The sequence below is a fragment of the Lontra canadensis genome, unplaced genomic scaffold, assembly GCF_010015895.1.
Source record: "Lontra canadensis isolate GAN:19392208 unplaced genomic scaffold, GSC_riverotter_1.0 scaffold17, whole genome shotgun sequence".
In the NCBI taxonomy this organism is placed as follows: domain Eukaryota; kingdom Metazoa; phylum Chordata; class Mammalia; order Carnivora; family Mustelidae; genus Lontra; species Lontra canadensis.
Genome location: NW_022631011.1, coordinates 1,160,255 through 1,185,295, shown reverse-complemented (window position 1 = coordinate 1,185,295; position 25,041 = coordinate 1,160,255). Strand labels below are relative to the sequence as shown.

General features: G+C 35.2%; 1 protein-coding gene across 7 annotated transcripts in view; it reads right to left on the bottom strand.

The window, feature by feature from the left end:
- The window catches only part of PIAS2 (protein inhibitor of activated STAT 2), a 90,308-nt gene that overhangs the window by 61,510 nt on the left and 3,757 nt on the right, over positions 1-25,041 (bottom strand). For 6 of the 7 annotated variants that reach the window (XM_032859469.1, XM_032859466.1, XM_032859467.1 and 3 more), the window contains exon 2: positions 5,897-6,371. In XM_032859469.1, coding sequence (XP_032715360.1) covers positions 5,897-6,371 — 475 coding nt within the window. Of the gene's footprint in view, positions 1-5,896; positions 6,372-14,495; positions 14,538-25,041 lie in introns of those variants that run through there. The other variant, XM_032859468.1, reaches the window with a different exon arrangement.

The following is a 25,041-nucleotide window of genomic DNA, read 5'->3' as shown; positions in this document are numbered from 1 at the left end:
GATCTCTATCACCCACCAATCAACTGTACCATTGCTGCCAATCAAAGAATACTCTTATAATTTATTCCCTTTCCCATCATATCTCTGCATCCAAAGTGGGGAAACAACCCTCAAACATGTATAAATAAAAATACACACAAAAACAATATTCTCATACAGTTATAATAAAAGAAATAAATACAAAAAGTTCTGTTCTATATTTGTAAATGAGCTTGTTTTTGATAACTCGTTTCTTAACACACTGGAACAGGCACATTTCAATAAACACTTGAGTGATTCTATATTCCCATATTCAGTTGTTTACAAATAGTTATCATTGAACATTGTTTTATATGAACACTTTTCAAATGATAATCCTATATACACACCCCAATTTTTCTAATTTAATGGAATTCACTCAGAAACCTGAGTCATTTGAAAGAATTTTATCTAGACAGAAACCATCACTGTATTAATAATCATCAGTGATGGTTAATACGAAAGGACTTTTTTCCCTATACAACAGCTGCAAAGATCATGTGGGGAGAGTAGAGCACTGAGGTTTCATGCTTCTCATAAAAACAGTGACTTTAATTCAGAACTTTCAAACAGGAGAATAGTTACCAATTTCCCCATCACTGGAAATCATTCATTTCCTTTACCCCAGTCCTCTTCTTCATCCACTATATCCTTTTAGTCATTAAGTCCTGCTTTCTAAAATTTTCTTCTCGGCTGCTTCCTCTCCGTTTTCACTACCACCAGCCTACTCAGAACTATTACAAGTAATTGTTGGAATGAAATGAAGAGCAAAGTTGCCTCTCTCCAGTCTCCCCTCAGAACACGGGTGCGGAGCTGGTCATCCTTAGCCTCACTCTCACCACCCTTCCCTGCTCACAAATGCTCAGCAGCTTCCTACTTCAGAATGAACCCAGTCCAAGATCCTTTACCTGTGAGCGTCTCCATAACAAAGGCCCCTCCTCTTCCCTAGCAAACCTACATTTCCCCATTTCCACATTTCCAGTGTCTCCCCAAGTCTTACTCTCTGCTCAAAACAGTTTCCTTGGTCAGATCTCACAACTATGCCACTTTCATTTCTGCTACTGTGACTACTCACAGTTCTCCCCTTTCTTGGTTTTTCCTCTCCTATAAATGCCATCCAAAGTAGACAAATTCATACTTCAAAGCTCCTTCACGCCTCACTCCTACTCCAAGAAGTCTTGACTGACTTTGCCGATCCTGAGGCCGATAACAGTATTTGAGTTTCAGACACACAGTTTATAGCTCTTCATCATACAGGCACATACCTCATAGCTACCTGGCTCTCACGTTAATACTATCTCCCCAAATAGATAACCAACTTCCTAATGGCTTCCTCATATTTCTGGCTTCTCCACAATTCGACTACATGACCATACGCAAATTAAATCCTCATTACATACCCTTTAGCTGTGTTAATAAAAATGATGCGTATAGTATCTGAATTTATCCAAACTCCTTAGAAGTGAGGTTCTATTTTAATGGCTTTCCATTAATTGCACATCACTTTAAACCTGTTTAACTGCACCCAAAAAGCTTTATGAGTTATTTCCTAATATTCAGGAATTTAAGAATATGAAAAATGTTAATTCTTACTAAGTCTCACCGTTTAAAGATTAAAAGGCCAATAATAAATTAAAAGACTAATGCTGATGAGGATATAGAAAAATAATACAATCATACCCTGCTGGATTATAAATGTTAGGCATAAGGTTTCTGAAGCAACTACTGAAACAAAAGCTGAATATCAAAATATTAAGTACTTGTACTGACTTCACAGTGGCATTATACTTCATAAATATGCTCAAAAATGCTCAGCAGCTAGGTATTCAGAAGCACATATGCAAAAATTCTAATAGCAGCAATGTTTTTAAAACTGCAAGAATAATGACCGACCATGCTGGGTACTAAAATACTTTCAAATAAATAAAAAACAAAATGTCCACCAACAGAATACTGGTTAAGTGATGGTACATCTACAAGATAACAAGATCTATTTAACCCACAAATCTATAATGTATTTCCAAGAAACACTGTTAAGAAAGATCATCATGATGCAGAACTCCAGGAGGTGCTATTGGCAGAGGATACAAGTAAAACAGTATCCTCTCTCACTAGAAACGTGGCACAGTGGTTCTGCAGTTGGAAAAAGCTCTTTTAATGAACAGGAAGAGACAGAAGATGACAACATATGCAGAAAAACAGTTTACTACTGCTACAACTCCAGCTGGGTAATATAGGACGTTATGAGGGACCTTCCCTTTCTGTTATATTTCCATGATGCTGGAATTTTCAATTACTAGCATAAATCACTTTTGCAATCTGAAAAGCACAATGAGTAAGTTTTAAGGAATTAAAGGCTCAAAATACTCTGAAGGTATTTCACAAAATACCAAACAGCTAGATGTATCAACATACAATGAATGTAAGAGCCAGTCACAAAAGAATATAAATCATCACATAAATTTCAAAAGCAAATCAAACATTACTTTTTTAAAATACATACATGGTAAAACAAGCAAAGGAGAGGAATATAAATTCAGAATAGTGATTTAACTCAGAAAAGGCAAGGAGATGGCTTGAAGATACTGGCAATGTTCCTTTTTAAAAAACTAGGCAGTGGGGGGGTGGGAGGAACACGGGGTGGGACTCTTGATCTCAGCTCAAACAAAACAAACACAAAAAACAAAAGTAGGTAGTGGTTTCACAAGTGTTCATTTCACTGATTTTTTTTACACCTTAATGCTTTATATATATTCTTTTGTACAGACTAAATAAAGACAAATTTCTTAAACAGAAAATTCCCAAAGGATTTCATCTTCAAAAGTTCTCTTTAAAAAGAAAAGAAGGAAAAAGACAACTGAAAAGAAGAGAAAAAGACAACCTGTGAAAGCAAATCATAATAGCTATTTAAGGAAGAACAGAGAGTTCTGTTAGTTTTTGAATTATGGGGTTATCCATTTGTTAGAGTAAAACCTTAGTCACAGAGAACTTCATTTAGTATTGTGTACACTCTTGTTTTTCAGAACGCCATAGTTGGCCATTTTAAAGGCTAAAATATTTTTACTATAACCATTTTGAATAGAAATAACTCCAAACTACAAAACTATGTTACAATGTATCTCCTTAAACAGAATATATACATCATGGTTGTTTCTTGGGTTCTTTTTAAGCATCAAATCGTGGGCCATGCTGTAACAGCAACTCCCTCACTACTAAGGGCTATCAGTTTCAATATACCAAGAGGTTTGGGAATAACATTTTTTGACCTCTTGTATCTATTTTTGCTAGCCCGGCCCCTCTAGTCTCTCTCACGTTGTCAATTCATTCCTACTTAACAATATGTTGATGGTTTAGAAATCATCTAATCAACTGTATATAAAATCAAGTATACACAGACTGGATTGCAGATGTTAAGAATTTGTGCTTTGAAATATGGATTTGATATCTCTTTGGCCTCCTGAGGATTTTTAATTCTCAATCCCCAAATGTAAACAGGTTTCTCGATAGCAGGATTCCAAACAAATGAACTTCCGCAGAATTTCTATTTTTATGTATATTTTCAAATTATAAAACAATTAATAAAAATTAAGGAAGCTTCTGAATGTCCTTAGACACTGCAACAATTAAAGTTTTCAATTAAAGGTCATTACTGGAAATGATTAATTTTTTCCACTTTCATTTGGCAAACTATATGTTGATGTGGATTTTCTAACTTTCTACCTCCAAGTCTAAAAGAGCATTTCTTAGATCACTGTTTTATCAATATGACATAACAAGATTACATACATTAAGAAAATTCTTTTTTTCCTCCTTAGGGAAGGCAAGATAAGGAAATGTTTATTGTTTTAAAACAAGAATCAGTCTATAAATTCATAAAAACAATGATAGGCAGGACTCTTGAAAAACATACGCATAGATAGTTTTTAGCTCAGGGGTAAAAGTTATTTCATAAACCTTAAGGTTACATGTTATCTCTTACATTCTAATTTAAACTATGAGCAAAAGGCAGGTTTTTCTTAGCCACTCTTCAACACAAAATACCTCTGGCATTATTTTATCTAAGTGAAATGAGATAGGAAAATTTTATCTTAGCAAACTTATAAAACGCCTACTACTCTCCTTTAACCTTGTGGAGGTAGTGAAAGAGAAACTCTATGAAATAGAGAAAAGCAGAAAACTCCAGTTTCTATCTTTGAACTAAGCAGAGAAATCCGGAAAGAAAATCACAAAGCCTCTCCAGAGTTCACCCCTTGGTGCACCACTGATGCTAAAGAATAGATAGGACACATGCCTGCATCTTCTTTCCAGGCACACAATCAGGTCTCTTTCAGTCCCTTTCACTGTAACTACAACCCCACCGCCCTCTTACATCTTCCCCAGCCTCATCTTAGCCATATTCCTGAGGAGTCCCATTAGGTAGGAGCACCTAAGCATATTACCAGTCTGAATCTTTCTCAAAATACATACAAAAAAAAAAAAAAAAATTGCAGTAACTGCTGAGAAAAAAAAATGGAAATGAGCCATGATATGCTCCACTGGTATAAACCAAAAACCATGACAAAGATGGAAATAAAATAAATTATGGAACCATTTTAACCAAATAAATGAACCTGTTTAAAAAAACAGGTGAATCTTTTTTCTAAATCTCTGTAAAAGCAAAAAAGAAAGGCAACTGGGTAATAAACATTTAAAAATGTTTGCTCCGGTTATTAATTCTAAAAATAAAAAATCTAAACAAGACACAAGCTTTCACCTGCCAAAATCACCAAGATTTGTTTTTAATAACACCTAATAAAGGCAGGAATAAAGGCCATAAGAGACACTCTGTCACTTTGTGTAATGCAAACTGGCACAGCTCTTCTGGAAACTAATTTAGCAACATGTTATCAAGAGTCTAAAATTAAAATGTTCTTACTCTTTGAAGCAATAATTCTACTCAAAGAACTTTGTACAAATAATAAAAGGTGAACACAATCCTTACTTCATAATGAATGTAATGAATGTAATGCATTACTCTACCTGCCTGGCTAAGTATTGCTAAATTAAAACATTTAAAGCAAGGAGGAAGGGGCTGAGAAAAGCACAGCCACCATGACCTGCCATCAATCAGGCCATACTGACTCCATTAACCAGTCCTACGCCTCAAAATTTCCTTCTGGCTCAACCAAGATATACAGCAGCATAATCTTCTACAAAAGGAAAAAAGCACACTGGTACATATTTAAGAGAGTTCCCAAATGACTTGAAATAAAAAGAGTTTTCCCAGAATGAGGGGGGAAAAAAAAATCTCCAAAATTAACTACGAAATGCCATTTCCTAAACAATTTATTTTATCAAAAAATCCAAATACCTCTGTAAATAATTTCATTAGGCAATAAGAAATCATACCATTATAACAAAGAAGCCATCATGTAGGTAAGAATTTGTTAAAGTCCCACGTATCATTTTTTAGTAATGATAAAATTAAACTTTCTGAGCAGTCGATGGATATTAAAAAAGCTAAACACAAGTGTCAAACTCCATGTGCCGAATTAAGTATAAAAGGTGTATTTCTTACGAAAGCAGTTTAAACACTATGTTAAATGGAAACTAAATATCTGTAAAAATACCAAAACACAAATTACACACAAGCAATATCTGTACCTGTTCCTACACACAAAGATGTAATTTGAGTTCTAAGCTATAAAAATGTAGGTATGATGAATTAGCGTTTCTATACTAGATTTCAGTCATGGTTGCCAATATTTTTTATCTGGCATTTACTTGCCATTAATGTTTCCATTTTATAGTATTAACAGCAAATCGTTAATCACTAGTTGAAGGCCTCTTGCCTTAGTTATTCCCTCATCTGGAAGGAACTAATTTCTCTAACACTTACCTAAACTCGTGGGCTTGATGAGAACATCAAGGACATCATAAAAGGGCAAGTTTTTTAACTGCACATCAGGATGGACAGGAGGGATTGGGGGAGATGGCTGCTGCATCTCAAACGTGGGCTTCGTATCTTGAAGCAGCACAGAACCCACAGGAGAGGACGGTGAGTGCGGTGTAACCGAGGTGGAAGGCAGCGCGTGGATTCCAGCCACGGCCAAGTCAGGTTCTACAGGTGATGAGCTACCATCCAAATTGAAAACCGAAGATTTGATGGTGGATAAATCAGAGAGTCCTTCCAGAGTCCGTGGGTACCGGCGTCTGTACAATTCTCGGATTTTGATCTGAACCGCAGGGCTGCAGCCGCTCTTCAGTAAATGCAACGCCCTCATCAGGAGGTCATGCTTGCGTCCACTTTTATTCCGTCCAGCAAAGCCTAGTAACACTTGCAGCTCAGAAACCCTAAAGCTAGAAACCATATTCTAAAGGAGGGGGGGAAAAAAGGACATAAACCAAGAGTCACTGTCAAGCATATAAAAACCCCATCTAAAATATACCATAAAATCCGATTTTACCAGCATTTTATCACCTGGTATATGCTAGGAGCCAGCATTTTCACATACCACTTAAGACTGATCCTATTTATAGAGCCACTGCCCACCCAAGTTAAATTCAAGTTATGGCATTAATCATGGTCTGCTGTATTAATCTTGATAATCTATGGCCTATCAGTTTCTACTAACCACCTCACTATCTGATGATGCTGAAGTGTAAACCTGTATTTGCTTTATGACTATGAAATTTATAACCGATGAAAGTTTCCTTTTCATCCTATCAACACACAATGTAATGTCTGCTACAGTATCATCATAAATAAACCTAACAAAAAATTAGACTTTTGCAAAATTATATGCATAACTTCCAATGCTAAATAGTAAATCTATAAAATCAAGAAAAATTGTGATCCAAAAATCCAGTGAATTTTTCACCCCAACTCAAATTATTAAGGAACAGACAATGCATGGTCATTACACTTCAAATCACTTCATTTCCTCCATGTGTTAAAATGAAGATTTTATCTATCTTACCCCAATACTATGGACAACAAACATGAAAAACAAAATTCTTGGCCTATGTCAAGATGTTACAGATTACTCACGGTTTCATGCATAAAAGGGACTATGACAGCTTTCTCAAGTGTCCTGCCAAGCAAGAACACAACGCACCTTTCCCAGAGTCCCCAATCCTAACTCTTAAGTTGAAGTTGGCTTACACTATAGTAGCGTAAGCAACATTAAAACATGAGAACACTAACAAGGGCAGTCATACAGACAGAATACATCCGGGACAGTTTCTAAAGAAATCTAACTCAGAATTCATTGCTTTGCTTCCCTCCTTCTACTTATTTTCACATTACTCTTTGCTTTAAGGAAACTTGTTTTACAGAAATGACGAAAAAGAACACAAAGTCACCCTAAGCTTGGCTCTCAAAATGGGATTTCTGGGAGGTCTCATATCACTTATTTCCAATCATAAATTTGGCAAAGGATGCTAATGCAACTGGCTCTATTAGTTGCTGTAAATATACAAACAAAAAGGAAGAAAGAGATAAGGGCTCACAACATGAATGCAGAATCAGGACATTCTGAAGCAAAAAGAAATCCCCCTTAACTCAGTCTTCAACCAAATTTCAGCTGTCACCAGGTAAGGTGAGCCTGCTGTGAAAACTACCAAGAAGGGATTTCAGCTACTGTTCTCCACCAACCTCCAGTGTCTATATCTTTAGTATAAATTTTAATATAATTTTTTCCAAGTGGACTTTATCTAGTCCATTCTGCTGCCTCCCAAAGTGTGTCTTCTAATACTTCAGTGACAACTGCTTTACGCTCTACACAAAAGAATTTCTCAATAAATGCTTGCTAACTGTTTTTAAGGAAATTCTATGAACCAGAGAGAAATATGTTGGTTGGCAGGACTGATTTTTAGAAAAATATATAAACAGGGGAACCCGGGTGACTCAGTTGGTTAAGCAACTGCCTTCGTCTCTGGTCATGTTCCCAGGGTCCTGGGATCGAGCCCCACATCAGGCTCCCTGCTCGGTGGGGAGCCTGCTTCTCCCTCTCCCTCTGTTGCTCTGCCTGCTTGTGCTCTCTCGCTCTCTGCCTATAAATAAATAAAAATCTTAAAAGAAAAAGATACATAAACAAAATTTTAAAAATATCTAAACAAAAAATACAAATTAAGACCAGGACTTTAGGACGCCTGGGTGGCTCAGTCAGTTAAGTATTCACCTTCGGTTCAGGTCATGATCCCAGAGTCCTGGGATCAGGTCCCACATTGGGCCCCCTACTCAGCAGGGAGTCTGCTTCTCCCTCTGCTCCCACGAGTGCCCGCATGTGCACTCTCAAGCTCTCGTGCTCCTGCACGCACTCTCTCTCTCTCTCTCTTGCAGAAATAAGTAAAATCTTAAAAAAAAAAAAAAGTTAAAAAAAAAAGACTAGGACTTTAAATCAACCTTGTTTCTTTAAAGTAACAACACTATTTAAAAAATTAAAGCTGAGTCATCATATAATTGGAACATCACATACAAGAGTGAAGGCAAGCTGAAGGTGCTACATTTAGAAAACCTCATTAAGGAAGTAAATATGATAGTTATATGCAATAACCAATGAGTAAAAAGATTTCCTTGAGACTACTCTTCAACTCTTACATATGAGATGGAAACTGCACAAGCAGTCCAGAATTTTGGGAAGTTCTAATAGGTCAGAAGTCACGGTAAAGATCAACACAAACTTTGTAAAAAGATATTCCATCTGCTAGGATGTATAATAGGAGGAAGAGAACGGAACTGCTGAGGGAAATTGACAGATCACATTTATATTAACACTGCCTATCCCAACTACAATATTAAAACAATTTACATCTTCATTTATAAGTAGTTTTTGAATTCCCAATGACACAGATGGTTCTAGATCCAGAGTATTCCGCTAAGTGAAATAAGTCAGTCTGAGAAAGACAAATTCCGTATGACTTCTGTCATATGTGGAATTTAAGACACAAAACAAACAAGCAAAAGGGGAAGAAAAGAGAGATAGAGGCAAACCAAGAAAGACTCTTAACTACAGAGAACAAACTGATAGTTACCAAAAGGGGGATAAGTGGAAGGATGAGTTAAAAAAGTGATAGGGATAAACAAGTGGACTTATGATGAGCACCAGGGGTCATATGAAAATGCTGAATCACTAAACTGTACACCTGAAACTAATATTACACTGTATGGTAACTAACTAGAATTTAAATAAAAACTTTAAAAAAATTAGGCAGAAAATTTCTCAAATAAAGACATATAGATGGCCAATAGAGACATGAAACGATGCTTAATATCACTACTCATCATGGAAATGCAAATCAAAACCACACTGAGCTATCACCTCATACCTGTTAGAGTGGCCACTCCAAAAGACAACAAAAGTTGATAAGGATGGAGAGAAGTGGGAAAACTGTTGTGCACTGTTGGTGGCAGTGTAAATGGGTATAGCCACAACAGAAAACAGTATGGAGGTTCCTCAAAAAATTAAAAATAGAACTACCAAAAATCCACCAATTCCACTTGTTGGTATTTACCTGAAGAAAATGAAAACGCTAACCCAAATATGCACTCCTGCCAAGCTCATTGTATCATTATTCAAATATGATAGCCAAGATACAGAAACAACCTAAGTCTCCATAAATGGAAAAATGAGTAACAAGCTGTGTGTATATACACACACCCCTCACAGCTGTATATCTACAGCAGCTTCTATACACATATACAATGGAATATTACTCAGCCATACAAAAGGATGAAATCTTGCCATTTTATGACAACATGGATGGACCCTGAGGGCATTATGCTAAGTGAAATAATTCAGACAGAAGAGGGCAAATACCATAGGATCTCACTTACATGTGGAATCTAAAAACAGAACAAAAACAAGAACACCAAGCTCACAGATACAGAAAACAGACTGGTGGTTCTGATGGGGCGGTGTGGGGGAAAATGGGTGAAGGGGATCAAAAGGTACCAACTTTCAGTTATAAAACAAATATGTTATGGGGATATAATGTTCAGCATAATGAGCACAGTTAATAAGCGCATATTGTTGGTGGCTCAATCAGTTAAGCACCAACTCTTGATTTCAGTTCAGGTCCTGATCTCAGGGTCATGAGTTCAAGCTCACTCCATGCCCAATTTTAAAAAAATTGTATATCTGAAAGTTGCTAAGGGAGATCTCAAAAGTCCTCATCACACACAAAAAAATATTTTTGGTAACTATAAGGTGATAAATCTCTACTAGATTTATTGTGGTAATCATTTTGCAATGCATACACCTGAAACCAATATAATGTTATACATCAATATACCTTGATTAAGCAAATAATAAAAAATATTACCTGAAACTTGAAAAAAATTATTGGAGGAAATGAGTGGAGACGCCAAAAACAAACAAACAAAAAACTTGGTACAGGGTACAAGGGGAATTCTCTACCTTTGTAAGATGTTTCCACAATAAAAAGTTTGTTTGAATGGGGGAAACTAGTTGTGGGTTATACAACAACTCTCTATACTATCTTCCCAACTTTTCCATAAATCTGAAAGTATTCTAGATTTAATTAAGTAAAAATTGTTTGTTTGAGGCAGGGAAAAACAGACTATGGTCTAAATACCATTTCCCACAAAAGGAACCTAGGCTCCTTGAGGAAATAGCTAATTGCAAGTCTGGGGTAGAAAATGCACATGATGAGCCTAGAACATTTGATCACACCAGAAAGCAAAGAAGTTATCAAAGACTACCGGCATCTTGTCAGAAGGACACAGAAAACAATCCAGTAGCCCAAGACCTCAAAAAAAAAAAAAAAACCTCACTGATCTCTGTTAACAGGATGTTGAGAAACCAACTCGTTATTCTGAAAATTGTTAAAATAAGGAAAGCAATACAAAAAGATTTATTGGCTCAAAAAATGCCATATGGTTAATCTGCATAAATGCCAAAAGGGCATTTGCAAAAGTCCTAACCATTACTGATAAAACCTCTCAATAAACAGGAACAGAATGAAACTCTGTTAACATGAGAGACGATAGCTATCAGAAACCAAGAACAAATACCATCTTTAAAGATCAAACACTCACTAGAAATAAAGACCCATAAAAGATGTTTTCTCATTTAAAATTATTCTAAGGTTTCTACACAATACAGATTTTTAAAGAAGCAATATTAATAATTTACAAATGACAGAACTTTCTATACTGAAAATATTTATTACCCACTGAAAAATAAGACCTAAAACTAACTTAAGAAATTCACTGAGTTATCTACACATCGAACAGATTTTCGAGTGACTCATCAGGAAAAACAGTATTTAAAAATGAGTCTAATAACAAAATCTAAAATACAAAGGCATAAATTTAAAAATTTTCCAATAGCTACATAAAAACAAGACATAAAAGAACCCTTGAATAAATTAAGAAATGTATCGTTACTAGATAAAAATAGTAAATACTGAAAAGATGTCAATGACCCTAAATTGCATAAATAAAATAAAATTTCAATGAATGAGTTGAGGAGCTTGACAGATTAAAATTTATCATAAAGGGGCGCGTGGGTGACTCAGTGGGTTAAGCCTCTGCCTCCGGCTCAGGTCATGATCTCAGGGTCCTGGGATCAAGGCCCACATAGGGCTCTCTACTCAACAGGAAGCCTGCTTCCCGCTCCCCCGACCAACCCCTGCGGCCTGCCCCTCTGCCTACTCGTGATCTCTGTCAAATAAATAAATAAAATCTTTAGAAAAACTTATAAAAATAAAATATATTATATGGCAGGTGGTGATGAATACAAAGGACAAAAATAATGAGAGAAAAGAACAGGGAATGAAGAGGTAAAGGATTTGCAATCTTAAAGAGAGACGGTCTCCCTCAGGAGATAAATGAATAAGTAACTGAAGGATTAAGAAGATACCCAAAGAGTATCTGGGAAAAGCATTCCAAGACCTCAGATGCAGCAGGTGCAAAAGCCATGAGTAAGAAAGCATGTCTAACATAGGAAAGGAAAAGTAAAAAGCCCATCAATGCTGAACCAGAATTTAGAGGAATCTAACATAGCAGAACGATGACCAAAGAAAATGACAAGCCCTAGGGAGGAAAATTATTAGCTTAAACAAACATTTACTGTATAAAATTATAATATCAGATTTGTAAGGCTAAGAAATGACAGAACGAAACTGCAGACAATGACATGCATGTAAGTTGGCAGAGTGGGGAGCAGTTTAAAAATGAAATAAAACTTTCCAATTAAAACTGCAAGATTAGTGAATATCACCACAGAAACCACAGACATCAAAAAAACAAAAACAAAAACAAAAACAAAAAACCCAGGAATACTAAGAACAACTAGACACATGAATTTGGTAATTCACATGAAAAGGACAAATACCTTGAAAAACACAAATTAGGAAATTCACCCAATATGAAATAGATCATTTGAATAACCCTCCAACTACTCAGAAAATTTAATTCATAATTTTAAAACTCCCCAAAATATGGGCACCTGGGTGGCTCAGTTAAGCATCCAACTCTTGATTGTGGCTCAGGTCACGATCTCTGGGTTGTGAGATGGGGCCTCACTTGAGGCTCCACACTCAGCACGGAGTCTGCCTGAGATTCTCTCTCCCTCCCCCTGCTATTCATGCTCTTTAATAATAAAATCTTCAAAAAAATGAGTTAAAAAATAAAACTCCTAAAAAGTAAATGATCAGGCCTAAATGGTTTTACTGGATAATTCTACCCAAACATTTAAAGAATTAACACCAATCTAATCTAATTTCTTCCAGAAAATAGAAGACGACAGAACACTTCCAAATTCATTTTATAAAGCTAACATTACCCTGATGGCAAACTAAACAAAAACAGTATGAAAAATAAGACTACAAACCATCACAAATATAGATGCTAAAATACTTAACAAAATGTTAGCAAAGAGAATTTAGTAATATATAAAAAAAGAATTCTATACCATTGCCAAGTGAGGTTTATTCTAGGACTACAAGGCTGGTTTAGTGTTTGAAATCAGTATAGTATACCCTTTTTTTGTTTGTGGTAGTATACCCTTATTAAAAGCTTAAAAAAGAAACACATGATTTTAACAGTCAATGCAGAAAGAGCATTGACAAATTTAACACTCACTCATGATAAAAATTCTCAGAAGAACACGAACAGAGAACTTCCTTAACCTGATAGAAATCACCTACAAAAGAATCTATAGCTAACATTACACTTAATGGTAAAAGGACGAATGCATTACCCTAAGATTGGGAATGAGACAAGAATGTCAAGTCTCACCAAATGAATCAGAATAGTGCTATACGTTCTGGATAAGGGTAAAGACAAGAGGAGGAAATAAAAGGCATACAGATGGGACAGGAAAAAAATTTTAAAAATTGCCTGTATTTGCAGATCCCAAAGTATCTAAAAAAACAACTCTTACAACCAATAACTGAGTTCAGCAAAGTTGCAGGAGACAAGAGTGACACACAAATATGAATCACATTCCTATGTATTAACAAAAAATACACAGAAACAAGTTTAAAAACAACAATATTTGTTTAAAAATATAACAAAATACATACAGGACTTGTATACTGAAAATTATACAATGCTAATAAAAGAAGTCTAAGAAAATTTAAATGAATGGATTCTCATGGCTTTTAAGACTCAACAAAGAAACATCAATTTTCCCTAAACTGACACAGATGTGACACAGTTTCAAACAAATTCCACCAAGACTTTTTTATATTTAAGATTATTCTAAAAGGTATATATAAAGGCAAAAGAACTAGAAGAGCTAAAACAATTTAAAAAACAGAGACAGAAATCAGTCCATTCCATTTCACAATTTAGCTCTGTTATCAAGACTGTGTGGTACGTTGTATGAGCAAAGGTAACACACAGGTCTATGGAACAGAACAGAGAACCCAGAAACAGAAACAATATGCCCAAATAGTTTTTGACCAAGGTGCAAAAGTGACTCAATGGAGGAAAGACTGCCTTTCAACAAATGGTGCTGAAGCAAATTATACATCCAACTGTGTCGTACATTTTATACAAAAATTAACTCCAAATGGATCACGGACTTAAACATTAGGCTAAAACTATAAAACTTTTAGGAAAAAACACAGAAGAAAATCCTCAGGAACTAGGGTTAGGCAAAGAATTCTTAGACTTAACATTCAAAGCAAAATCCACAAAAGAGAAAAATAAACACTGGACTTCACCAAAATTAAAACCTTGTGTTCTACGAGACCCCGTTAAAAAGATGAAAAAACAATCAAGAGGCTTGGCAACAGTACTTGGAAACCATATATCCAACAAAGCATGAGTATCTAGAATATATCTAGAACTCTCAAACTCCAACAGGAAAAAAAAAATCCAATTTAAAAAAGGACAAAAGGCATGAAGAAACATTTCATCAACAAGGATATACAGATAAAAAATAAGCACATGAAAATATGTTATCATTAGCCACTAGGGGAGTGCAAATTGAAACCTCACTGAGGTATCACTAGATACATACCAGAATGACTAAAATGAAAAACAGTGATAACACCAAATGCTGGCGAGGATGCAGAGAAACTGGATCACTCCATACATTGCTGGTAGGGATGTAAAATGGTACAGCCACTCTGGAAAACAGTTTGGCAAGTTCTTAAAAAACTATATATACAATAACCATACAACCCAGGAATTGTACTCCTGGGTATTTTTATCCCAGAGAAATGAAAACTTATGTTCACCAAAAAAACCTATACAGAAATCTTAAAGCACTTTTATTTTTAACAGCCCAAAACTCTAAACAACATGGATGTCTTTCAACAGGTAAATGGTTAAACGAATCCAAACCATGAAATACGACTCAGCAATAAAATGCGATGAGCTATCAATACATAAAACAGCATGAATGAATCTCCAGAGAATGATGCTAAAACCAAATCCAAAACATAACACAACACACTGTATGATCCCATTTATATAACATTCTTAGAAAAGATAAAACCATAGAAATGAGAAACAGATGACTGGGTCCAAGATATTAAGGGGATGGGAAGGAAGTGGGTGTAGTGATAAAAATGACAACAAGAGGGATCCTTATAGTGATGGAAATGGCCTAAATCTTGATTGTGTCAATGTCAATATCCTTGTAGTATTGTTGTGATACTGTTCTAAGGTTTTGCAAGATGTTGCCACTGTGAGAACTTGGTAAAGAGTATGTGAAATCTCTGTACTACTTCTTACAACTGTGAGTAAATTAACAACTTTCTTAATAAAAAGTTTAATTTAAAATTACAAAGACCAAGATTACTAGAGCGGATTAATATTTTTAATCCAATAGCCTGATATTCATAACAAAGAAAACTAAAAGAACACAAAAATGTAGGGATAGGGAGAATTTTAAAAATCAGGCAAAATTAGTTGACCAAAAGAGAAGATTACAGCTATAATATAAAACAGTAGTATATAATACAAAGAGCATTCAAAGGGCACAAAGAGTTAGTACGGAGAGTAAACGCTCCAATTCAACAGGAAAAATAAGCTTAAACTTTCATGTACTACCAACAATTTAAAATATATTTTAGAAATTAGTAAAACTATAAGAGAAAACTGGGGGAAAAATGTTCTTCTAAAAGATTAACATCCAATCTTAACATCCAAGATTAATCTTCTAAAAGATTAACATCCATTAACATCTGCTCTCCAAAAACATATAGAAGATTTAAACAGAATTAACAAGCCTAACTACCAGACATATATAAAACTTTGTGCTTCCAACTGAAAAATCACATTCTCTCTAAGTACAAACAAAAACAAAAGCTGACCACAGTCTTAACAGATTTCAAAAGATCACTATCATACATATCATGCTTCCAAATTACAACACATTTACAAATCAATAACTAAAGAAACTATGTTTTTAAAATAACTCAAAGAACGGACAGTGAAAAACAGAAAAATACTCACAAGTGGAAAATAATGAAAACACTGCACATCAAAACTTGTGCGATGCAGGGAAAACAATGGAGACCTATGTTAAAACACTGAAAATTAAAAAGCAAGGCATCCAACTTAAGAAATTACAGAAAGAATAAAAATGTGCCCCCCAAAAGCACAAATTAAATAAAAAGCAGAAAATAATGAAATGGAGGAAGCATACATTGAAAAGCATAAAAAAAAAAAAATAAAAAACTTGATCTCTGATAAGTCTTTAAAAAATTGGTAAGCTTTTAGTTTTTGAGAGATCAAGAGAAAAGGCATTAAAAGAAAAAAGATAAAAGGGACATCAACTACAGATACAAAATTAGAGATTAACAACTTAATACCATAAATTCAAGAACACGAATGAAAAAGACAACTTCTTATAAATATATAACCTACCAAAAATGGCTTGAAAATTGAAATCTTATAAGCATAGCAATTGAATCAGTGGTTAAGAAGTAATCCACAAAGAAAACACAGTCACAATTTTGTCAGGGAGTTCTATCACTTAAACAGATCATTCTAATCCTGCATAAATTCTTCCAGAAAAAGAAGAGCATATTTTTTTAGGTCAATATTACTAATTATAAGAAGTAAAAACCTTAAATTAACTATCTTCAGTTTGAGTCCAAAAATGAAAAGAGACAAATGAGGATTGACTTTATGCTTGAAACACACAAGTTTCACCCCATTAACAGGTTACAAAGGGAAAACATCATCATCTCAAAAAAATGCAGAGAAGGCTTTTGATAAAATTCAATATCCATTCATGACTTTTTTAAATTAGCAAGCTAGTAATAGAAAGGAACATCCTTAACCTGAAAAGATTATCTACAATAAACCTACAACAAGCATCATACTTAACTGTGAAACTTTGAAAGCATTCCCTTTAAAATCAGGAACAAGATCAGGATGCCCCCATCACCGCTTCTATTCAACACTGTACTGGAGATCCTAGCCAGCACATTAAGACAAGAAAAAGAAAGAAAAAAAAAAAAAGCATAAGAATTGGAAAGGAGGAAACAGAGAGGTCATTATTCACAGATAGGTCTGTCTACACAAAAATCCAAAAGAATTCTATCGATAATTTATCACAATTAGGAGTAGAGCAAGGTTGTTACACAAAGTCAAAACCGTACTTCTATACACCAGCAAGGTAGAAAATATAATTATGAAAAGATACCATTTATGATTCGATACAAAAACAAGGTACCTAAAAATAAATCTAACAAAATATTTGCAATAGCTTAGTTGAAGAAAATTATAAAACTTTATGAAAGACATTGTAAAAGGCCTAAATAAATGGAGATTACAATGTTCACGGTTAAGAAACCTTAGTTCTCTCCAAAGTTACTTATAGATTCAATGCATTTCCCATCAAAATCCCAATAGATCATGCATGTTTGTGTCTGTATAACTTAGAAAAATGATTTTAAAATTACAAAGGCTCAAACAGCCAAGAAGTACCCTAAAGAACTACAAGGCAAGAAGAGTTGGCCTACTTCTTGTCCCTCAATGATTGAGTAGACTTTGAGACCAACTTTCCCTATGAAAATTTAGAAACTGAAGGTAATGTGAAAAACATCCATCTAAAGACATGAAGCACTATAAAAAGTCTCAAGGACCTGAGAGACCAATGCTGTGAAAGGAAGGGAAGTATAGAAAATGAAGTACAACATTTAATGGCTCTTTTCCCCTGCAAGTATCTGCCAGTGGAAAAAGGGCAATGGATAGGTTGAGAAGTCAAGATCTTTGAATACACTTATAGGGCGGAGGAAATGAGAAGATTACTTGCAAAATATAACCTGCAAGAGCTGTATCTGGGGTCTGTACTGAATTCCTACAAATCAGTAGGAAAATGACAGATAAACCATATAAAGGTGGGCAAAAAAATTAGCAAAGTCATGTCACAAAAGATATCCAAATGGCCAACAGACATATTAAAAGGGACTTAACATCATTACTCATTAAGAAAATACAAATTAAAACCACTAAATATTCACTAAAATGTTTAAAAGAGTGGACAAGAAAGAACGTGAAGCAACTGGAACCCTATTTTGCCAGTGGAAGGGAATGAACAAATTACAACAACATGCCAATAAATCTTGCAAATAAAATTGAGGGGAAAAGACACAAAAAATATATACACCATACAGTTCCATTTATATAAGTTTCAAAGAACAGACTATCTATGAGGAGACCGAGGTTAGTCACTGGGAGGTAACTCTAGGGTCCTGGTGATGTTCTCTTCTCTTCATCCGCATTTGGTTATATTGAAAAAATTCACCCAGATGTATTCTCATGATCTACATATTTCCTACACGAAAGCCCTATATCAACAGAAGTTTGTTTTTGTGGAAGTTGTTACAGAGTTGGGAATATTAAGACAATGTGATGGTGCTGTCAGTGCAGATTAAAAGGTAAGAATCCAGAAAGCACAGACAGATTCAATTATAGAACTATTAAAATTAGTAAGAAAAAAGGTTTTTTAAACCTAGTACAAACATGGACAAGAGACACGAAATAGGTAAGAGAATCTCAGAAGAGCTAAGAGAATCTCAGAAGAGCTAAGAGAATGTTAATAAGCATAATAAAAGATGCTCACTTTCATAAACAAAGGGAAAAATTAAAAACCATCAAGTGAAATTTTTACTCAGTCGCAAAAACGTTCAATGTGATCGAAGTGTTAGCAAGAAAGCGAAGTAATGAAAACTTCTACATTGTTGGAAAGAGCAAATACTGATACAATTCTTTTTGGAAAATAATCTGACCTCATCCAGTACTGTTTTGAAGACACACATATCCTTAAATCCCAGCAATTCTACTTCTAGAACTTCTGCAGTGAAACATACAAATATTTACATTAAATGAAATCAATAAAAAATTACAAATAGTGTCAAATCAGTGCAGATTAAGTTTATAGAATTTTTCTTTATTTGCATTTTCAGAATATTCTGTGTTTCAGAAGTTCGGATAAGAAATTTGGGGACCTGTAATAGGAAAAAAAAAATGGAAACTACACAAATTTCCAACAAGAGAAGTGATAAATTGGTATTCATACAATGGAAAATTAAAAACGATAATAAACAAAAAAAATACAGCATCATTCCATTTGTATAAAATTTTTATGTACATAAAAACTTAGATATATATATATATAATTTTGTATGTCTACATACTGTGGGTAAAATCAGTATGAAAAAGATGGATAGCCCAATATAAAAATAGGCAAAAAAAATTTGGCAAAGTCAAATACACAAACCATGATTATAATAAGAGAACTCGCTCAAGAGATCTTTTTAAAGGAATTAGCATCCTCAGAGACTTCAAGGTATTTTTCCCCATAAACTGAGAACAAGTTGTTATTGAAAGGAAGAAAAAATAAAGCTTCTACAAACTAAAAATATAATCATTGAAATAAATTCTGCAGAAGAGTTTCAAGACAAAAATCAAGGAAATCCTCAGTCAATCTAGAAGTCCAACTTTCACCCCTGAAGTCTCAAATAAAACAGAAAAGAGGGAAAAAAGTAATCAAAGAAATAAAAGCTACTCCCCATAACTGAAACGACTCTTAGAGCTAAAAAGTTACCCGCCCCCAAGAATGAAAAAAAGGTTTACAACTAGACACATTTCACAAAATACCAAAGATAAAAAGATCACCACAAAGATTCTAAACAAGGTGCCTACAAGGATAATTACCAGATTTGTAATGCAACTCTATTAGCAACACTGGTGTTTTAAGTTCCTAGGGCAAAGCTTTCAAAATTCGGTAGGAAAAACCGATTACCAAAATATGTAATTCTACATCTAAACTTCCAATCAGGAACAAAGGCAAGTCATTTTCAGACAATGAAGAAATTAGACATTTATCACATGTCCATACTAAAACAACTACTCAAGATTATATTCCAGTAATATCAAAAATGGAATTTAAAAAAGACAAGGGATTCAAGCAAAAGACCTAATCCAGGTGCAATATAATCCCAGGATGACAGCTGTACAGCAGATCTAGAAAGCAAGCTGCCCAAATTCGAAAAGAAAGGTTGAGAGCTCCAGAAAAACCCTTCACCAAGAAAAGTTGAATGGTTACATATGAGAACACACTACAATATTAAATTTAAAAGATAATTTCCATGAATTCTCCTCACTCAAGCAGGACTCTATTACATTTCTCCTTTGAGAAGCCCAGGGTATAGTAACAGAAGTTCCTCTATAGCTCCAAGTGATCTGGTTTCACAGTGACTAATATTTCTATCAGGACACATACTACAAAGGGCGGTCCAAAACTCAGTTTCTAGAATCCTCCCATAGAAGCACAGAAAAGTTTAGATGTGTTATAAACCATAATATAAATGCTAAAATCTTGACAGTGCAATAAAAAATGAAGGCTGGAAGTAAAGGAAGACTGGAGGTAAGAGAAACAAAGGGAAATAGATGGGTACTAAATCCTCTGCGAGACTGGGAACTGAAGAGATACTGCCTAAAATTGATAGGTCAAGAAACAGAAGTTTAACTATTAGAAAAAGTTAATAACTAACAGCAAAATTAGGAACAAAAATGTAACTGGTAGAAGACAAAGATGGCCAGACACAATGCAAAGATGCTCAACATCACTCATCATCAGGAAAATGCAAGTCAATACTACAATAAGACATCACCTCACACCTCTCGGAATGGCTAAAATCAGTAACACAAGAAACAACAGGTGTTGGCAAGTATGTGGTATTTGGGGACCCTCTGGCGCTCTTAGTCGGAATGCAAACTAGGGCAGCCACTCTGGAAAACAGTATGGAAGTTCCTCAAAAAGACAAAAATAGAACTAATCTACGAGTCAGCAGTTGCACTAGGTTTTTACCCAAAGAATATAAAAATACTAATTCAAAGGAATACATGCACCCAGTATTCATAGCAGTATTATCTACAATAGCGAAATTACAGAAGCAGTCTAAGTGTCCATCAATAGATGACAAAGACGTGGTGTGCATGTATACAAACACAAACACACAGAGGAATATTACTCAGCCATAAAACAGAATGAAATCTTGACACTTGCAATGACAGAGTTGGAGCTAGAGAGTACATGCTAAGCAAAATAAGTCAGAGAAAAGACACATACCATATGATTTCATTTGTCAATTTAAGAAACAAAACAAATGAGGGAAGGGGAAAGAAAGAGAAACTGAGGCAAATCAAGAAACAGACTTTTAACTATATTTAACAGAGGGTTAACAGAGGAGAGCTGGAGGGGGGGATGGGTGAACTAGGTGATGGGGATTAAAATGGGCACTTGGGATATGTACTGCCTGATGTACAGAAGCACTGAATCACTAATTGTATGCCTGAAACTAGTAAAACACTATACATTAACTGGAATTTAAAACTTTAGAAAAATAATAAAAAGTATAACTAGTACAAATCAGTATGCTAGGAAAAGTGGAAAACATATGATCTAAACTTCTTATCTACTAGAGTCAAGCAGAAGACACTGCTCAGAATTTAAAGAAAAATTAAGATACAGAAAAATATGTGTGTGGTGTTTTTGAGTTTGGGAACTAGCCTAAAGAGAAAAACTAAAAACAGAAATACCCAAGCATGGTTAAAAGGCAGTGAGTTATATCAGGAGTGGAATCTACTGGGAAAGAAAGGAAGAGCTTTTATTTTTCCTTCTGAATTTTCCTGAACTACCTGCACAGGTATTGCTTTCATTTGGGAAAAACAATGAGGAATGGTGATAAGAATAAAAATCATTATTAAAACCATTTTCCAGGGGCGCCTGAGTGGCTCAGTTAAACTTCCAACTCTTGATTTCAGCTCAGGTCATGATCTCAGGGTCTTGAGAACAGGCCCCTATTGCAGCTCCAGTCTCAGCATGGGGCGTGCTTGGGATTCTCTCTCTCCATCTGTCTCTGCCTCTCTTTCTGCTCACGCACTTGTACGAGTGCGTGCTCTCTCTCTCGCTCTCTCTCTCTCTCAAACTAAAGAAATCTTCAAAGACATAAAAACATTTTCCAGGTTGTTGCGCCTGGATGGCTCAATCATTTAAGCTTCTGACTCTTGATTTGGCTCAGGTCATGATCTCAGGGTTGTGGGATTGAGCCCTGTGTCAGGCTCTGCACTGAGCATGGAGTGTGGAACCTGCTTAGGATTCTCTCTCCCTTTCCCTCTCCTCCCCCTTGTGTGCATGCATGCATGCATGTGCATGTACACACACACACACACACACACTTTCAATAAATATTTTTTTTAAAAACAACATTTTCCAGGTTAAAGAAGAACTGAAATAATTTGGCCAAAGTCAGTCAATAACCATGCAAAAACAACCTTCTGTAATGTAATCAAGAACAGCTTTTACTGACCTATATGAATAATCAAATGGAGAAGTCTGAATGTCCATGTTAGATTTACCTTGTTCTCTGCAAAGTCACAAAAACTCTTATTTGTTTCAAACCACTTTTCCAAAAAAAGCTGAGGAAAAAAAAGCCACATTACCAGGGGTGGAGGTTCAATGTAAACATTCATAGAGAATAGTTCGGACTATGATACCAATTGATTCCACATATCACTTTTATTTCAACTGTGTAATTTCTTAAATTCAGGTACTTGAAAAAGAGACTAGCTGTAAGGATAACTCAAGGGAGAAAGAATCATACTTCAACAAATAATGTGTGAAAGTGGATATCCATATGCAAAAGAAGTTCAATCCCTACCTCACACCATCAACAAAAATTAACTCAAAATGGTTCAACAACCTAAATGTTAAAACTAGAACTACAAATATAAACCCTTATATGAAAACAGACATAACTCTTTATGACACTGGATTAAGCAATGATTTATCAAAATCACAAGCAAGAAAAAATTTATAAATTAAATTTTGTCAAAATTAAAAAAAAAACTTTTGTGCTTCAAAGTACATTATGGAAAAAGTGAAAAGACAGTCCATAAAAATGAGTAAAATATTTGCAAACCATATATCTGATGAATACTCAAACTTAAAAGAAAGCTTAAAAATGGGCAAAAGGTTTGAGTAGAAATTTTCCCAAAGAAAATATACAAATACCCAATAAGCACAAGCAAAGATACTCAACACCATTAGTCACCAGGTAAATGCAAATCAAAACCACAATGATATACCACTTTACACCCATGTGTGTGAGGATATGGAGAAATTAGGACTCTTATAACTACTAGTAGAAATGTAAAATGTAGTAGTTTGGGGGAAAGTTTGACAGTTCCCCAAACACTTAAACAGAGTTATCACATGTACCCAGTAATGCCATCCCTAGGTAACTACCCAAAATAACCGAAAACATATGTCCACACAAAACTTATACACAGATGAATGTTCATACTAGTCAAAGAGTACAAACAACCCAAATACACATAAACTCATGAATAAACAAAATGTGGTATACTCCATACAATGGACTATTAATCAGCCATAAGAAGGAAAAAACACTACCACATGCTGCAACATGTACCTTGAAAAGGTTATGTTAAATGAAGGGAGCCAGACAGAAAAGGCCATGTGTATGATTCTATCTCTATGAAATGTCTAAAACAGACAAATCCATAGAGACAAACAGCAGATTACTGGAAGCTGAGGGCGGGATGTAAGAAGGACGTGTGACTGCGAATGGGTACTGGGTTTCTTTTGGAATGATGAAAATGTTATGGAATTAGATGGTGGTGATGCTTGCACAACTCTGTGAATAGACCAAAGCCATTTTAAAAGGCTGAATTTTATGGTATGTAAATTACATCTTAATAAAAAAATTTTAAAAATAAAGTAACTAAGATCCAATCCAGGAAAATAAAGGCAAAATGCTAAAAAAAGAGAAACTTCTGAAGAATGTTATATTTAGAACAGTCTTAGAAATGTCATGGAAAAGACATTCATGGAGGGAGGCCACAGACCTAAGGTGCAAACAAATGCAAAGGCATCTACCACAGCTAAGAATACCTTGGTTTACTATTTAAAATTATCCATTTAAGTTAAATACTGAGTTTGGAACGTGCTTTCACAAACAGGATCTCAAGTGAAGTTGTGTCCTGAAATTTCAATTAGGTCCACTCAAGACTTTGAATCATATGAAAGGGATGAAGAATTCTAACCTCACACCCCCCCCCATTAACTTCCTATTCTCCCTCTATATCCTAACAGCACCCGAAGCTACCAGAATGGCAAGTCCTGCTATGTGTAAAGAACCAAACATCCAAGCCTTCTACGCAGAAAATCTTCTGCTATAGAATTACTTAAGACTCAGCATAAAAGCTCTTCTGCATTTGGTTTGCCAGTATCTATCAAGAAAGTTACGATCACTCACTCTCTTTCACTAGCCCACACACTAAGACTGCACACACATTCACTCTTGTTCTCTGACACACATGGAGATAATAAACGCAATGCACAAAAGGAAGGGGATGAGGAATGCAGGAGAGGAGAGAGAATCTTTAAAGAAAAAAAAAAAAATGTTACCACAATAGATCCCTCCTCCATCTCCATAGTTCAGTGGTGAGAAGTAAGGAGAGTAGATTAACCAGGTTAAATAATAGCAGGAACCTTTTTAAGAACTGCCAAAAGACTGCACCAACAGCCCACAGTATACAATTATGCAACTGGAGGAGAAAGACAAGGGTAAAAAAGCCACTATGGGGGATGCCTGGATAGCTCAGTCAATTAAATGTCCCACTCTTGATTTCGGCTCAGGTTATGATCTCAGGGTCATGAGACTGAGCCCCATGTGGAGCTGTGCACTCATCGGGGAGTCTGCTTGAGATCCTCTCTCCCTCTGCCCTTCCACCCGGTTAACCCCCACCCCGGCACTCGAATGCAACCTCACTCTCTAAAATAAAACATCATTAAAAAAAAAAAAAAGCCACTCTGGTGGCTTTTCTGAACTTCAGAACCCTGACTATTCTGCCTCTGCTCCATCCCTGTGCTTAGCTCTGACAGAGACTATTTCGTAGGGAGAAAGGAGGGTGGCAGTGACAGAGGTCCCAGTCATCAGACCTTATGAGCTTGTCCCAAGTTAATTCACAACTAGTTAATTTACAAATTAGTTAATTCAGAAACTTCTACCAACAAA